We start from the raw sequence: 17,849 nt of genomic DNA on the forward strand, positions 1-17,849 counted from the left end.
TCTGGAGTTAAATCGCTGAAGCACTGTTCTGTACCATTAGAGCATCATTCAGCTCAGTCCAGAGTTATCTGCATTGCAGCAGACTGATGGTTCTTCTATAAATACCAAATAATTCGGACTGGAAAGCACAGAAAATGCAGATCTCGTTTTAATTTGGATGTAAGATATATATCAGTGGCCTTTGCCTAAAGGTCTGTCACTCCAGCTGAAAGCTTCAAAGAGCTTTCTGACAAAGGTCAGAAATAGTCAACATTCTGTTTTAAATTCTAATAGGAGACGAGAGATACATTTCTTAGTATAAATATTTATATATAAACATACTTTATATATGCATGTATACACACACCCCTAGTCCTAAAATATCTCAGCATATGTGTAAGTGTAACAAATACTGTCACAGAGTCACAGAGTGAATGGAGTAACATACTGTGAGCCCGCAATGACCTGAGACATGGATCTGAATAGAAGAAGAAAATTACTTGACATAAAGGGGGGCTGGCAATTTTAGCGGTGCTCCTTCTGCACTGAAATAAGCAAGTTAAGACTAATTGGCAATGTAAGCTCTAAGAGGTCTCGAGATTGAGAAGATGGTAAACAAAAAGTAATCTATCAAACTTAGCGTATTATTGCTGTAGAAAACCAGAAAAATAGAATCATTTGTACTGTTCTATTACACTAATAATTATTGCACAGAAAAGAGATTTAAAGTATTCATTGGCTACTTTTCCCTGCAACCAACAAAGAGCAGGGCTTGTTGCACTCAATTTGCCTGCATGCATTGTACTTTGTACATAGGTGCTTCCACATCTACAAAAAGCACATCTGCCTCAACAGAAGCCATGCGTGACCCACATATGGATAACAGTAACGCTGCCTTATAAGTCATGGGAAGTCCAGAAGTGGTTTCAGTTAATACTAACCCGTCATGCACACAATGTAAATCTCACACAGCACTGTATCCATGCAGTGCAAGAAGAACACATCAGGTTGCTTCTTCAAGGCAGCCCTTTGGTCTTCCATCAGGCAAACCTTGCTTTTACAGCCCATTCACACAGACATGGACAGGCTGACCTTTGCTCAGAACCACATGCCAACAGTGGGAGCTGCCTTGTCCTTTCAACCCTGACAGTTCTGTCCTTATTGCACTCAGTGCCTTTGCTTTAAACACACAGTTGAAGACGACAAAATTTAAGTACCTCAAAGTGATGCAGATAAAAAAAACCAGAGAAATAAGAGAACTTTCCACAGAAAGCTGAGAGAGAGAGCAACCCCTAAAACTCATTATTTCCCATGCAAGCATTTGATTTTCAAGTTGTAACTTACTCTAAACTGGTTGAGATCCACGAGTCAGGAGCACAAGGGCAATTTTCAGCCAATAAATGGTGGGTACTGGAGTTGAGATGGGAGGGATTACGTCCTTTTTCTTTTACAACCTTCCAGAGACCTTCCTTCTGAACCGTACCCCTCCCATCACTCCATAAGCACATTCAGCAGTGCTCCTGAGGAGCCCCAAACCACTCATGTCTAATTCTCTAAAAGAGAAGCAAAACAAGGAGCTACCTGATTATGCATCAGGGAACTGTTTTTTGTGCATTTTTTCCCCCTCTCATTCTAAAAAACACCTTCAGTTTTACAGAACCATATTGACAACTGCTTATCTCAAAGGTTATCAGTGACAGGGCTACCCATCTGATTGGGAAGAATTTCTTACATACCGAGAGGCTGAGTCACTGTGCTATAGAAGCAAACTAATACTGCCTAATACTGAGTGCCAGAACTATCTTCTCCCTTTGGAGAACTTTACCAAAATGAAGCACCTTGTCCTGAGTCTGCCTGCCTCTGAGACAATAGAGGAAACTCAAAGAGGCGATTCTGCTAGCTGCAGTAATACATCAAGAACCACAGGAATATCCAATGATAAACAGACGCCTGGAATTGGCACGTACCTCCAAGAGCCATCTAATATGAAGGGAAGGGGTAAACATGTAGCATTTTCTTGTTTTCTTCTCATTCATATAACCTACAAAGAGCTTGATTCAAAATTTCACTAGAAATACTCTTAGAAGCTTTAAAAAGAAAACGTGTGTGATGCGTGCAAAACAATCCCAAAAGGTGAAGCTATGCCAATATTCTTAGTTGAAATTTAGATGCAGAATTATTACGGACAAAATTTATTCCATCAAAATTTGTTTGTTTTTTTTTTTTCCTCTGGGTGTGATTCCTCCAACACTACTGTATCAACTTCACTTCTGAAGTGCTACACTAATGGTCCAGGCTCTCTGTGCCCATTGTCCTACTATAAAGGATCACATTTTGTTATGTGGACCATAAAATGCTGCAGAGGAAAATAAATTTGTTTCCTTTTTGCTCCCCTGTCTGCTTTGGTGCCTACATTAACACAGTAACTGCTGCATACTGTTTTGTTTCCAGTTTATAAGGACACGTAGCATAGTGCCCCAAGCAGTTATAGTCAGAATCAGTTCTTTACCCTTACAAAGCCTGAGGGCAGGAGGGGAATTAATTTGCTATTTCATAAGCTGTAGGGCTTATAAAACTAAACCACGTGCAGAAGTGTGTACTCACACGGTGCGTAGAACATGACAAGGGTGTGCTTCTTTTTCTTCAAGGACTCCCTGAAGTCTTCTCCAGCAAGATGGATAACACTGCTCTGTTTTTCTTCCCATGCAGGCTCAGGTGGAGGTGGTGCTTCAGGACTAGGAAAGAAATGATATGAGTTTGAAAATGTTTCTGGAAACATGTGAACAGGCATCACATCCTGGTCACAGCTACCCTGAGGGAAGCAAGGCCAAACAGTCCATTAGGGTGTCTGTGCATTAGGAAAACACGCTCAACATTTCCAACATACTTCAACAACAAGATGATGTTTATTATTTTCTGTAACTCAGTAAGAATAAAATTTAAGTGATCTTATTGAAGCACATGAATAGGTATGCAGAACAAAGACCTCCTACATTATATCCAACATCTGGCTGGAAAGAACATTGCTCCTAATATCACTGTAGGCATGAATTGAGAACAGCAAGCAGATGGAATCAAAAGGCAACCGATATAGGACAGCATCTTCCATTCAAACTTCCTTTTTGTTCTCTTTATTGCCATCACGCAAACTTCTATATAGAATTTCATGACCCTCTCTTGAATTCAGATATTAAAGCCAGGATGCAATAATCAGTATCATTCTACTTGGAAGGCTGGGGGTGACTGAACTGGAATATTTTACCTTGATAAAGAGAATGTCATGTTCCAATTATGACTGCACATACTGACTAGATCAGAGCAATCCTGCATATCTAGAGCACCTCTAACAAAACTTCTGCTATTCACAAGCTCACAGACTTCTCTCAGACTCATTAAATTCATTCCTGCTGTATTCTTAAATAGTGATTACTTACATAAATTCATCAGAATGGAGCCACGGGATGAAGACCTTCATATGTCGCCTTGGTAATAAATTAGCTTTTTAGACTTTCCTGTCACTTTGAATGACACATGAAGTTGTATCAGGTGCATAAAAACTAAGGGGAGAAAGATCTTAATTTTTAAGGTTCTTCTCAAGGTCACTTGGTGGACCAGCCATCCTATTTCCATCGGTATCGATTTGCCAGTTGCTAGCAATAGAATTAGGGCAGCTGATCAGAGCATTCACGTGAACACTCTTGGTGTGAGTGATCATCGATTACAGTTGCAGTCAGAGGTGCGAGTTCATCTCACACAGATCTCCCCACGCTGACCAGAAATAAACAACACAAACACTGCTAACAACACAGTGTGGCAGCACAGACTACAAGCCCAGCAAAGACTGGGAGATGCAGCTGAAACCCATCCTGTCCCAACCAGACCACTAAACAGGACGGGTTTCCACAAGCTGTAATTTTATCTCCAGTCTGTACCCCACACACATCCCTATTTCTACCAGCTTCAGAGGAGCTATAACAATTTGATCCCACATCAGCAAGTAAGGATCTTATTCTACTGCACCTCTCACTGGGAAAGCATTCAGCAGTTGGACTAGGAGACATGGAGGTTGTATTGCGCTTGTGTTAACTGGTGGATAAAAGTATTCCAGCAACACAGCTTGATCTGGGAGGGATGAACACCCTCTTCCTCAGGGCTTATTCACCTGCAGATATGAATGGGCAGCATCAACCTGAGTACTTAATACAACAAAAATCACGTCACACTCCAACAAACCTCCAACAAACTGGTGAAACTAGGCCTGCGATTTAACATCCACTATTGACACAGCAGCCTGTGTAAGCAAGCTAGCCAAGAGTGCTCTCTGTGAATGTACAGTGTAGATAAAACTGCTCAACACACAACAAAGATGCTGCCAGGCTAAACCTGTTACCTGAACTGAAGCACTCAGATACACACACACTCCCCTGATCAAATATGAGCTGGAAAAATTAAAATCACACTCCTCACACCATCACACGCTTAATGATTAAATGATTTCAAAGCTTCACAAGACACAGATGTTTTCCACTGCATGTGGAAATGCATTATACTACAGCGCTTAAATAAACGCATTTTATTCTAAAATATTTTGAGATTGCATGAATAATTACTTTGAAATGAAACTATTTTCAACATACACCAACTCATGCACACTTTAGCTCATCATTCGAGGAAAGCAGGGAGGTGCAGACAGGTGGGTGTTCCTTCTGTTGGTCTGGGTGGCTTCCCTTCAGCCCCAGTGCAGCAGGCAGTGCAGGCACTGGCTCTGAAAAGCTGGATGGAGAAAAATGCAACTAGAGAGCTTCAGTTACTTAGCGAAGTCTGCTGCTCGGTATAAAGGGGGAACAACAAACATGCTGTTTATTTTTCAGAGCCATTGCTATTCCTCCTCTGGAGAGAGGCTTAACGTACATTTGAAAAATATTTACTTGGGGAAAGAATTACCAGGACAAGTATGAATAACCCCGCAGCAAATAAAGGATTTGGTGTATTAGAGATCACAATTAACATACATGTTTGTATGGCTTTGAATACCGGAATTCAATTTGCTTCTGTTAGCAAGGGATTTGGGCAGCTGATGAAGCCAGATTTAAGGTTTGCTTCCTCAGAAAAGCAGACTTCAGGATGCAGTAGGCAGAACTTACTTCTGCAGCCAATCGATGATCTTCTTCTTCGTTCTGAGGTGTGGCAGAGTGTATTTCTCTTCTCCATCCTTAAAGTACTTCACAGTAGGAAACCCTGAGATGTGGTATCTTTCTGCCAGTGCTTTGTTGACGGTAGCATCTACTGCTGCAAGGACACCTGGGCTCTACAACAAACAAACAGCTATAAATCAAAGGAAACCACACACACACCTTTGGCAAGAAGCAGTGAATGTGGGGGCAATTAATTACTCAATCTAGCTGCCTTGCTTTCTCAGGTTCTCAGTGTAGATATACAGAAAGGCACAGGCCTGATGCAAAGCCAGAAAGGGACATCTTACACACTAATTGTAATCAGAATATTATTACTCATTCTCTTTCCCCATTCTGACAAGATTTCCTAGACAATTCTCTCTGTAGTGCTTAGGAGCTGCTCCAAGGGAAGGCATTTCCTCCCACAAATCCATTTCTCCCAGGAAAAACAAATAGTTAAAAACATATTTGAAGGCAAATTCATCTCTTCCTGACTTGTGGATAACTTTACGTGGATGATCTTGACAATCATGGGAGAACAGACATTTGTTGGATGTGACTGATCTGTTCCTTGCTCTGCATACCTCCCTGTTCTCTTCCAACAGTGACTCCAGATGTCTCCAACGGAGATGTGCAAAGTTTGAGGAGATGAATCCTATTTCTGCATGGCATACACAGAGCAAGGCTGGATCAATATCACTAGTACTTATACTATCAAGACTCTCCTCTCCAGCTATGCTGATGGAGCACTTAAGATGACACTAATGGAGTGATGCAACCATAAAAGCAGGATGTCTGAAAGAGGGATCAACCCCCCTTTGTTGTTTTTTTTTTCCAAATCTAATTCATAAATAAGAGTGTTTCTTCACATTCAACGCCTTTAAATAAAGCCAAATAAATAAATAAATCCTTTTTGGATTTGATGATATTATGTACAAGGCCTGCAGCAGAATATATAAACGTTTTTCGATTTTGTTTTCGTTCAAGACAGAATGTTCTTTCTAAGACTTTGGCAGGCCTCATGCATTAGCGATGAGACTGTACTTTGGAAGCACATTTTGAAGGGTCCTGTGGGAGGATGAGAACAGCTGAATTTGTTGTAGGGAGAAAAGTCACTTTTATTACTCCGGTTATTTATTACTGATTATTTGAGGGATATAATAAAGGAAATTAGCTTACATCACTGCCTGCATGGAGAAACTCTGCAGCCTTCTCATATTCTGGCTTCATTTTCTTACAGTGTCCACACCCTGCCAAAAAAAAGAAAAGATCCAGTTAACACACCGTGGTTATTCACTGACCCATCCAGCCATTACCAAAATCCAAGCCCATATAGTAGGGTGGTAGAGACCTACTGAAATTCAGTACACATTTTGCCTTATTAGTAAAGACTTACTATGATTTAGGATGTTTCTAAAGCGGTCACAACAGTTTGAACAAAGAATTTAACCTTCTTAAAAACGATTTAGGAAAACTCCACAGATTCGCACCCCGACCACTTCCCTCCCTGAAGCTCTGCTCAAAGCACTGCTCAAGCCCATCACTTCTAGCATACTCTTGGGCATGGCATGAGCTCACCCATTTTAGTTTCCAAATCTTTATCTGCATTTAAAAGAAACAACACAGACTAGCACATGACTTCCTGACTTTAAGCAGAGGCTTATGCTAGCACAGCTTAATAGAGTTGTGTAATTTGAACTAAACTGCATTGATAATAAACCGTGCTTTATACTGGTATGGTGTGTCCTCTAGCAAGGATTTGCACTGATCTAATCATGTCAGCATAATTACACCACTACATATGTTCTCAACATAAGTTGGGCCTGTAAAACCAGATAATGGTGCTTCCTTGCTCGTGCAAGTTCTCCAGAGAGCTCTGCTGTTACTTCACTGCTTAATGCTGACATAATAATAAAGTAAAATGAGTGAATGAATGAGAAAAACAGATTTAAAATAAACTATCTGGGTGCAAATTAAAATGTTTTCACCTGGTACAGCTGCTTCCAGGCAAACTGAGCTCTTTAGGACCAGGTAAGAGTCCTGTTGTGACACAGGGGGATGCTGAGCCTTGAGGGTGGAGCACAGGATCGATGCACAGCCTTAGTGCACTGACTGCTGATGCAGAGCTACCATCAGGTGCACTGCATGACCCTTCAGTCACACTGCTGCCTGCCCTGGCACAATGCAACCCCTGCAAGACCTCACCGTGCTTTGTGTTCTTGGTTGCAGCGCAGCCTGCTTGTCTTTCCTCAGCTGTTATTGTTGGAACAGGCACTTGAAAGTTAAGACTGCTGAGCCTCCAAAAGTTGTAACAGCAAATACAGCTAGAAATCTGTTTCAGGACAGCTTCAGCAACAGCACCCCTTTTTGCCTGCGTGCCTCAGGAGCTGGGGTTATTTTTACACCATTGTCTAAAAGAGAACCAAGCCAGAACTGAATCTCCATGTCACTCTGACTCCTACTAATGGGATGCCTGACAACACCCAGACACAAACCTCACAAAGATTCGGAGGTGAATTTGGGAAGAGGCTGAAAAAGGCTGAGGAAGAGTTACTGCCTCAGCACTGCTCGTCTTGGGTAAGAGCACAAAAGAGGCTGGCAAAATGATTTATTTGCCACCCACAGACAACTTGCAGGCATATGGCTTTCTGGAATGGGCTGACAGCTCCCTTTGACACCTGCCTGAATTGATTTATTTCTCCCTTTAAGAGCAGGGAACTTTATTCATTTAGTGCTCTTCCTCACTTTAAGTAAGGGGCAGCTCAAATCACAGCTCACGTACCTGGGAACTTCACTGAATTAGCTCAAATTGTTTGTTTGGGGAAAAAGAAAGAAAAGATTTTTCTGCAGAGCTAGGTTCACTTGGCAGGTGTTACACTGCGTTAGCTCCAGCCTGACCAAATAGTGCTCTAGATACTGGATCCCTACATCATCTATGTTATATTCCTTAGTTACAAATACTAGATCTGACCAACTAAAAGCATCAAACAACTTCAATTTTCACACACCTATGCAGAGAAAAAAGGAACTAAGCCAGGTGCACTTTTTGCCCAGGTATATTAACAACAACCAAACAATCCAAAGCATATGAAATTTGTGTAAATATAATTGTGGATAAATGTATTCAGACTGTGAAGTGTCAGCATTCTGGGTTCTTTCACAAACATCACACAGATACAGCACTACAGACTTAAAAATCATGGAACTGTTTGAGTTAGAAGGGCCCTACAAAGGCCGTCCAGACCAAGTCCCTTGCCATGAACAGGGACACCTACAGCTCCATCAGGGCACTCAGAGCTACCTAACTCACACTTAACATAAGGAGAAGACAGGTTCAGGTCTTTAAAGGCATTTAAATGCAAGCTACAGTCCTCAAATCTTCATCACGCAACACCAGTCCTACTGTGGGCCAGGGCTAGTGAGAACACCAGTGACAGCCATGACTCCCCCAGCCTCATTCTGCTCCTGCAGAAGAAAAGGATGAGTTCTCTCCATCCTGTGCTCAAACAGCATAAAGCATGCAGGTTAAGTCTATAAGAAGAGTGTTACAAGACAAGAAGGTAAAGCTTACAAAAATCAGTGCTAGGACTTCGGGTACAAGACAGGATCTTGCTAACTAGCTAAAAGAGGTGCCTAAATGAAGCAAGAATTCTGTTTCCCCAGTTTATTTATAATCTATCTGCACGTTTGTCACACAGTTTGGCAGACAAACAGTTCCTTCCTCCAGTGCAGCTGTCACAGCTCACCTGCATCCCTAGAACAAAGGCCATTGTGGATTGCTCCAATTAAACAGGGCACCTTGCTCCAAAACTCCATGACATGGCAGCACTCAGCCAGCATGCACTCTGTCCTTCCAGAGCGTGACCATGCTCCTACAAAGAGGGATAGCCAGGCATGGACAGAGTGATGCTAACGTATGACACATCTATGAAGGGAAATGCACCAAGCAATTTCTTTCCCAAGTACCTGTATTCAGTTATGGCAGCCTGTTTGGCATTGCTGCAGACACCATTCAGAGCGCATTTGCTGCAAACATTTACAGAAGGAAATAACAAACACTCCCATTGCTAACACACAGTTTTGCCTGCAGAGGACAGGCAGAGAAGCAGCCAAGCATCCTCAGCTAAGCTCTCGCATGTGCTGTCTTAGTGCTGGCCCCAGAACATAAAACTCTGTTTCTCTGTTATTTATTGTTTCCTTCTTTCAGGTTATTACAGTTATACAATTAAACACTAGATTTCGGTAAAATCCTTGCATACTAACACAACACTGGCTGAGGATCAGAAGCATACGTGACAAGCAAGAGATAAAGGCCAACATCCAGGCAACTGGGGATAAGGAATTTCTGGCATGGAGAACCCTAGAGACCAATTAAATTGCAAATAAAGATTTTAAAGAACCATTAAATTTCTGCTATAGACAGACTGCCTGGGTGCTGTTATCATGTCCCAGCTATTATCACATCATGCCATCTCCACACACATTTATAGCTGCATACCAAAATATTTCCATCAACCTGATGAGAAAACAAATTTGAAGCACAACAACATGCCCTGCTCTCAGCAACCGTGTCAACAGCAGTTCAGGCTGCATTCACAGATTTACCAGCAATTACCAGAAAAAAAATCTAAATAAATTCAGTTACTCTTCTAAGCATTTAACACAAGGAGAAATACCTTTGGTTTCTCTATTCTTACTCCCAGAGGAGCAGTCACCTCCCAACACCACAGAATGGCCAGCCTTTATGTGTGCCCTACTTAATGTTATGAACCCATATGATTAGAATCATTAAGGCTGGAAAAGACCACTAGGATCATCTATAGCCCAACCATCAGCCCATCACCATCATGTCCACTAAACACGTGTGCATATTAAAGTGGGAGCAGGTACACGGTGGGGAGGTGCTAACAATCCTGCGGAGTACAGCAAGGAATAGAGAATCTCCAGCCCTCTCATCACCTATGTGAGAACACAAATAGATTCTCTTCTGCCACAAGTGTCTTTTTACCAGGCAAAGATTTCTTAAGCAGAATAAAACAGAGTTACTCTATGGCTTGACATGAGACAGCTTGTAGCTCTTCTACCGCTGTCAGAGAGCACAAGAACAACAGCTGCAGATTCCCTTGCATAATTTAGCTGTCTGCATTGCAGACATCTGGTGGGAAATCATCCACAGATTTGGCAGGGAGGGTTCAAACAATGATGGAAGCAGCTTTTTCTCCCCCATAATCACAGGTACGTGTTTCAAGACAGGTTGGATCCACGTCCACTTAACAGTTGCCATAGTCCACACAGCCTGACTGCTTGTGACCCAGGCTATGAGAACTCAGAGGAGCTAGGAACATGGAAGCAAAAGGAAATGCTTCAGCAATTTGGGTCAGTGCGGTGTCCCACATGCAGAGCAGCTGGCACTAAGGTAAACATCAGCCCTGCTTGGATCACCACCAAGGGATTCCTATAGACACAGACTCTACCTGACCCTGCCTGCACAAAGGGATGCATACAGAACCAGCCAAGCTTCTAGTACTCTGTATGTGACCACATTGGCTATAGAGGTGGAAAGCATTTGAGATCCAATTCTTGATCATCTTTTGTCTATGCTGGCATAATTATTTTCCTCAGCCTCACTGAAACAGCACAGCAGATCTGCTCAAGAGAGCTGAAGTGCAAGATAGTAGGGTTTTTTCCTCCAAAAAGACAATCAGATCACTGGATTATATAAGACAAATCACATTAAGTGATAACTGAGTTCACCAGGCATACCCTCACCAGGAGCCCCATTTGCATCCAAGCCACCCCCTGCCCCAGCAGAAGGGCTATCTGCAGCCAGCAGCACACCTGGCAGAGGTAAGCTTGGGGCAGAGGAGGAAGTAATACTGTACAATCCCACACAGGGACCAAGGGAATGCAGTTCTTACAACCTCCCGCACAACGCATGCTCCTGCCTCTACTCTGGCTGTGCTGGAGCATGTGTTCTTCTGACGTAAAGGCTCAGGGGAGAGGGTGGATATTCTTTTTAAGGCAAACTTCAGCCACAGGCTGCTCCCCCAATGGCCCGTAAGAGTTGAGCAGAGGAAGATCTCTGCTCCATCTCACCCTGAGTCATCTCTTTGTGTTCTACCCTACATGGATCCTCAGCAGAGCTGGGCTCCTGGAGTTAACTCTTCCAGAATATACTCCTGTCTTCCACAGCACCAAGACATGCACAGCAAAGCCCTTTAGCTAATAGCTGTCTTTATTTAACATGAACATGAACAAAGAATCTCACAGTGTTCCTCATTTCCATTCCAAATCTGGCTTCAGCTTCCAGCTGTTGGAGATTACGCAGCACTTACGCAGGCTCTCAGCCAAAGCTATATGGTGCAATCAGTAGGAGTCAGTGTTGGGAGACAATGGAGCCTCATACCATCCCCTTGGGAGGGAAAAGGTAGATCAGCTGGCATCAGGAGATAGGAATTACACTTCCTACATCAGCTTAGAGGAACATGGCCCTGAGTAGGTGTTGAAAATTAATCTCATATTGCAATGTGAAAGAGAGACAGCAGCACGGCTGCCTGAAGGTGAAATTATTGAGAATTTATATAAAGTACAACCAGAAGGATTCCTTCTCAGTTAGGATATATTTAGTTAATTTCCAACAAATATCCCCCTTTCTCCATTACACAATGATCAACAAAATTCTATTCTACAGAGAGAAGTTGCATGGCTCACATCCTTAAGCCACTAAGGAAGATTTTATTTTCTCATCTTAAGCCATGAAGATGCTAAAGAGCCAAAGTTAGACAAAACAGCGGTGACTGCCCAGCTCAGGAAAACAGCGTAGCAAGCAAATAAGTGCATAGGATGCAATTAGTATTAAAAACAAAAACAGCAAAACAGATGCAAAATTGAGACCTCCACAGGAAATCATATCCCAACACACTGAATTCCAAAGGATGTAAGGGTTTAAAGCAATGGTCAACGTTAGCTGTTACAGAAGTTACCTACAGAAGGCGAATATCAGGAAGGGATACTGCACACAACATGCACTTTCTATCCAAAATGAGAGCAAAAGCAGTTACTTGCTGAGATGCACTCACCTACATAGCAGTGGTGTGCTGAAACGCTCGCTAACCACAAGTGGTCAGGGCCCAGAAGACGCCTTCATCACCAGCACAATGCCCCAATATCAAAGCAATGGGCTCATTTATTAACAACTCAAAGATGGCATCACTTGCTGACTCACCAGCTGAAAGGGCACAAGGAAATGACATGCAAGAAATCTTTCACTGCAGGTTTCTCCGTCCATTATCCATCCTGTAAAGTTAGCTCCTGCTCTGTCTTCCATAAGATAATAAGAATTGAAGCGATTAAGTATTTAGGAAGATAAATTTGATAATGAAAACTTTGCTGGTAATGATTGAAGTGGCAGTGATATTTGTAAGGCCCTTTCCAAATGAGAACCCTGCACAATATATTAAGCTCATCCAGGCAAGGAGATTAATTTACTTCACAAGAAATAAACCTGGTTGCTTAATTCTTATAACTAATTCTTACCGTTAACTGGTCATTAAAGGCAAACAAAGTAAACCTATAAAAATAAATTATGCCTCACTCCTATTAGAACTTAATGTAAGAGCACTGACAGCTTATGAGCGTGCTATGGTCAAGTTTGCAGGATAGTCATCCAATCCACACATAAAAAACGACCTTCACTGGTCAAAAGGACCAGCTGAAATTACTAAAGCCTTTTAAAAGGTCACTGACAAGTAATGCTCCCAGAGAAGGAGAGAACAGGATGAAACACCCAGCCCCACTTAAACCGTAAGAACTTCTTTAGGAGAGAAGGAAGGCTGCAGAAGGGAGGGAAATGGGGCAGCAAATCCCCAAAGAAACTAAATGTTCCCTTCACACCACCTGACACATGTTTACAGGAAGATCTTTCCTTGATTGGAATAGCCTTCATAAATGTCTTCCTTAACAGAGAAACGAATTGCTCCGTATCAGACACAAATGTTTAGCAATGTGGGTCACAATTGTACAAATCAAAGCAAGGCAAGGAACCAAACTTTCACATCTCCAGGCCAAGGCTATCATTTTCTATCGCTGGATCATCCTCTTTATGACTTTACCCTGCTCAAAGAACACAAACTGCTTCAAAAAGAATGTCCTCATACAAACAGCATGCAGCAGTATCAAAAGACTGACACAGAAGAGAATGCAGTCTGTCATTACCATCCTCGCCCTTTTCATTAGATATCCTATCAAGTTTTACTGCACAACCTAGATACTAGGGTTTTTATATTCTCCGTACTCCTATTCATATTAAGTGCCACTAAAAGTCGTATTGATTTTTTATGTTTAAACCCCAAGAAATGTAGGTGGGATGGTCATTAAGAAAAATAATCCATGTCAGGTTCTTCATTTCATCAATTTGCTGCATTTTCAAGAACTCATGTTTAAGTGTGCTCCTAAAATCTGCACCGAAAATCATTGCTGTAATTACTTTAATGAGGCAGGTCGCTGCACTGAACTACTTGCACTCCCGAAGATTTCTTTTGGTGATATTCACATATACAGAAGCACCACACATCAAGCACCATCCTACTGCAGGCTTGTATGTTTTAAACATTGATGAAGCTGGTCTGAGTGCCCCAGTCCTCAACATTCTGAAACCAACAACATGCAGAAGTTGATCACTTCAATGGAAGCAGATTCAGGAGCCACAGATTTACCTCTTTTCTATGAAGAATGTAACAGTTAAGGGAGCCTGCCAGCTAAGCAGTGAACAAAAAGTTGGCATAATTTACACTTACCCAGGGAACATGTTCATTATATACGCCATTAAAAATGCATTAAGGCAGCATTAAAAGGTAACACCTACAGGATGCAAGGAGTCAGGAAACATTACACTGAAACTGAAGATGATCTCTTCACCTCAGCATCTAGACTTTCACAAGACCAACATTCATCATCCCAGTGCCCCAGCACAACAATTCCACCTTCCAGGGACTACTGCACTCAACCTCCTTCCAGCCCACCCTGACATCTGTGCTGCTTCACCACCAAACCGAACACAGCTATGACCAACTAATGGTCCACCACAAAGACTGTCCTGTCTGAAGCTTTTTCTAACTACTGTAAGAACAAGGAGAGTATTTCCTCTAGGAGGAGCAGGAGCAAGCCCACAGCACACATCTCAACACACACAGGTCATCTTCTGGATGATCCCACGGACAAGCACAGCTTTATCAGCTGGATATGGTCTCCTCAGCTTCTGCTGCATAACGAGCCTCTGTCACACAAAGCGGTATTCATAGCTACAGACCTGGAAACAACAGCACAGGTGTGGAGAGATACCGATGTAGACCCTACTTTCACTACTCATGGGAAACCACCTATGAATCTAACCAATGGAAACTGCCAACATTTTGGCTTAGTAGTCACTCCTATGTCAGATAAGGCCAGGTTAAATAGAAAAATAGAATATATTCCCCTCTGTTCCACATTCAGTGCTGTTATTTGGATAACCCACATGCCTTTAACCCTCTATCGGTACAACTGCAATGGTTTACATTCAGAAAAATAAACATCTTTGAATTATGAATTAGCATGGAAAAATTTGAAAAGATCACAGTTACTTACCTATTACAAGCTGCCAATGCTATGCTGCTGCTGACCTGTGCTGGAAGAGCTTTATTTTTAATTCTTTTTTTCAGGCTACACAATAAATTAATTCCTCAGCCTTTTCAACTTGCGGTCTTGCTGCTGAGGCTGCACCAATAGTTGCACCAATTAGCACTAGCTGCAGTGGTAGCCTGCTTTCATGGAGACCTTTCATATGGAACCAGTGGGGGTCTAAAAGGGTGACTTATTTGTAGTTGTGAAACTAAGTTTTAAGAAAAGCAAGCTTGATTTTGTGTGCACGTTCTGGTTTTGCTTTACTTTAAATATAAAATGAGCAATAGACTCCCATGTCCTAATCTCACCACACGCAGCAGGAAGAAAGAAGCCCACACCCACTGACACCAACAACAGTGCTCCATAAGGGAGAGATCCAAGTCCGCTGTTTGGTTTGAAGCTGGAGGCCTTCATCTTGCACTGGGCTAATTGGTTGGCATCCTTAGTAATGAGTCCCCAAAGTAGCTTAAAACCTTGAAGTTTAATGTATGGGAAGGAGGAGGGAAGGGAAGGAGGGTGTGAAGTGTTGTTTTTCCAAATCTAAATTGATAAAACAGCTCCCAGCACAATTAAAAACAGGCACAGCTGAATAGTTGGCTTTGGAGAACACTAACTCTGTAATTTATCAGGCCGGTTTACAAAAGGACTGAAAATATCTAAGGACAGGAAAGGAATTTCTCAGACATTTCAACAACACATCAAAACTATAATGCTTTTTATCAAGATTTATTCTTCCCTCCCTTCTACTAGAAGGGAGCAATAAGAGGTAATGCCATGGTTGCATCTCCAAAGCGGTTTCCAAGAACAAATCAAGGAGCAAATTAAAAATAAGCTGTGTGTTCTTTGCCTGCCTTCCTTATCAAGGAAAGAAAACAGCAACAGCTCCAATATCCCACCAGCCATGTTTTTCCTAACCTTACGCTCTGCAGCTATAACTTACATAGCGCCTAAGTAGTCACCCTATAAGGAAGACTGGGTGAAAGACAGGCTTAACATGAATTTCAACTCCTATATAAGGATGAAATACTGCAGGAAAAATACTGTAAGAGTTTAATTCTTGAAAATGTCAATGTATACTCACAGTAGGGCCAAACTGCCTTCTCTCCTTTCCTTTACTGGCACCAGCATCAGACCGCAGATGTTATGGAAAATAGCACGTGAGAGGGAAGTAGGAGCAACTATAGGAGGCTGCCAACCCTCACCCAACAACAAGACCTGAAGGCTACTGGGATCTGCACTCTCTGAACGCCCCCAGGGAGGCTGCAGCTCGTGGTGACATCAGGATATGGTTCCACAGAAGGTATCCTGAACACGCACGCTTTAAAATGTTAGTGGTCATTTGTGCTAACAAAACACAATGAAAAGTAACTCTGCAGCATGAAGAGCAAACACTTTTAGAACCCACTGCTGAACTGACTTTAATTTAAAATACAAAACTTCAAACACCTTTCAGTAGCATTTGAATCAACTTATAAGCAACTTGGTTGGGGTTATTTTGTGCAAGATTCAGATCTTGGTTTGGGGTACAAAGATGGAAAAATTATGGAGCAGGAAATTATTATTATTTTTCTTTTACTTGACAAAAGCCAGTCTGAGAGACTGCAAGCTGCACTAACTTGGCAAATATTTTGGGCAGTGTTATTTTTAAAATAACATCTGACTCAGCAGTTTGACAGGGACAACTGAAAATAAACAGGGCTCTTTTGTACTCAAGTGGTTCAGGAACGTTTTAAGTCCCAGTGAGTCCCTGTGTCACTAAAGATTCAGAAACATTTGACTGGCAGCATAGCTTAAATTTGGAGACACTCAGCACCCAGCTGTCGTCTCAGGCATCTAAATAAGTTGATCAGCATACAGCACAGATATCAAGAGGCACAGACAGACATGGAGATCTTATTTTCACTGCTACCAGAAAGCTGTGATGAGCTACTTTCATTGATGCTGTTGTACAGCTGTAGCACACCTTTGTTTGGTGTGACACATCTTCTTTTAGAACAGTTACTACTGAATGTGGCCAATCCAAGCCACAATTCCAAAACCTCCAGGGCAAGGGGCCAGTTATTTGCTCTCCATCTGCAGAGTGCTACATCACAGATTGCAGTTCGTAACCCAGTTTTCTTCTATGAACAATAGCAACACAGAAGACCCACTTGGGATGTCTGCAAGATCAGTCACCTTCATCAACAGTCATGCATGACATCAGCAGCAACACTGAATGAACTCTCAGGTTGTCTGGATGTACCCAGGATAACCACGTGCTTACTACCAGCATTTATAAAATTTCAACATAATTCTCAAGGTGGAAGGAACACAATGCTTGCCTGCCCTTCCAAAGCAACTGAGGAAGAGTGCCTTCAGAAGCTTGGCTGCTTGAGTTGCTGCTGACCTTTGCTAAATGCTCAGCTGTGCCGAACATAGTCTTAAAATCTATACAAAGAAGTTTCAGAAGGTTTAAAGTCCTCCTGTGCCCCCAGTGACCTGCACAATGAAAGGACAAACTCATCCCACCTGCACTTACCCATGATTCTCAGGGCTAGCAGCATCTACCCAAAGAAGCACATCTGGTTGGTGGCTGTGCTACATCACTGCAGGAAAGGTGTAAGGCCTCTGAGTGCAAGAGGTGCAAGCTGCATTCCGCAAACATTCCTGCTACGTTGAACTCGCAGATAGCTGCTCTAGCTGAGCTTGGTTACACGCTAGGCCAACACTTCACATAACGCTGCAACACTTCTAATTGGGCTACCGAGCATAATTGATTGTGAATCATTATAGCGTGGTCCTCAAGGGTGATCATTAGTAGCCACAGGCATGGAGACCCAATTGGCCACATTCATCACAGCATCTAATTCTGCAGTTCACAGCTATTTACTATAAATACATTTGGTTCAAGCACACCTTCAGCACTTCCAGCTTCCATTTTCCCACACACCTTTTAACACTACAGCGCATTAACGTGCTGGCCACCTGACTATGAAATTGTAATTAAAGCATCACTGAAATAATTCTGCCTCTAATAAAGAGCTTCTCACAAACACG

The 17,849-nt window shown here is 42.3% G+C and overlaps 1 protein-coding gene across 1 annotated transcript in view; it reads right to left on the bottom strand.

The window, feature by feature from the left end:
• Window positions 1-17,849, bottom strand: part of PDIA5 (protein disulfide isomerase family A member 5) — a 90,653-nt gene that overhangs the window by 22,873 nt on the left and 49,931 nt on the right. The window contains exons 12-14 of the mRNA XM_072341820.1: window positions 6,333-6,403; window positions 5,124-5,287; window positions 2,584-2,714 (exon numbers count right to left, since the gene is read on the bottom strand). Of these exons, the coding sequence (XP_072197921.1) occupies window positions 2,584-2,714; window positions 5,124-5,287; window positions 6,333-6,403 (366 nt within the window). The remainder of the gene's footprint in view (window positions 1-2,583; window positions 2,715-5,123; window positions 5,288-6,332; window positions 6,404-17,849) is intronic.

The sequence above is a fragment of the Excalfactoria chinensis genome, chromosome 7, assembly GCF_039878825.1.
Source record: "Excalfactoria chinensis isolate bCotChi1 chromosome 7, bCotChi1.hap2, whole genome shotgun sequence".
Lineage (NCBI taxonomy): Eukaryota > Metazoa > Chordata > Aves > Galliformes > Phasianidae > Excalfactoria > Excalfactoria chinensis.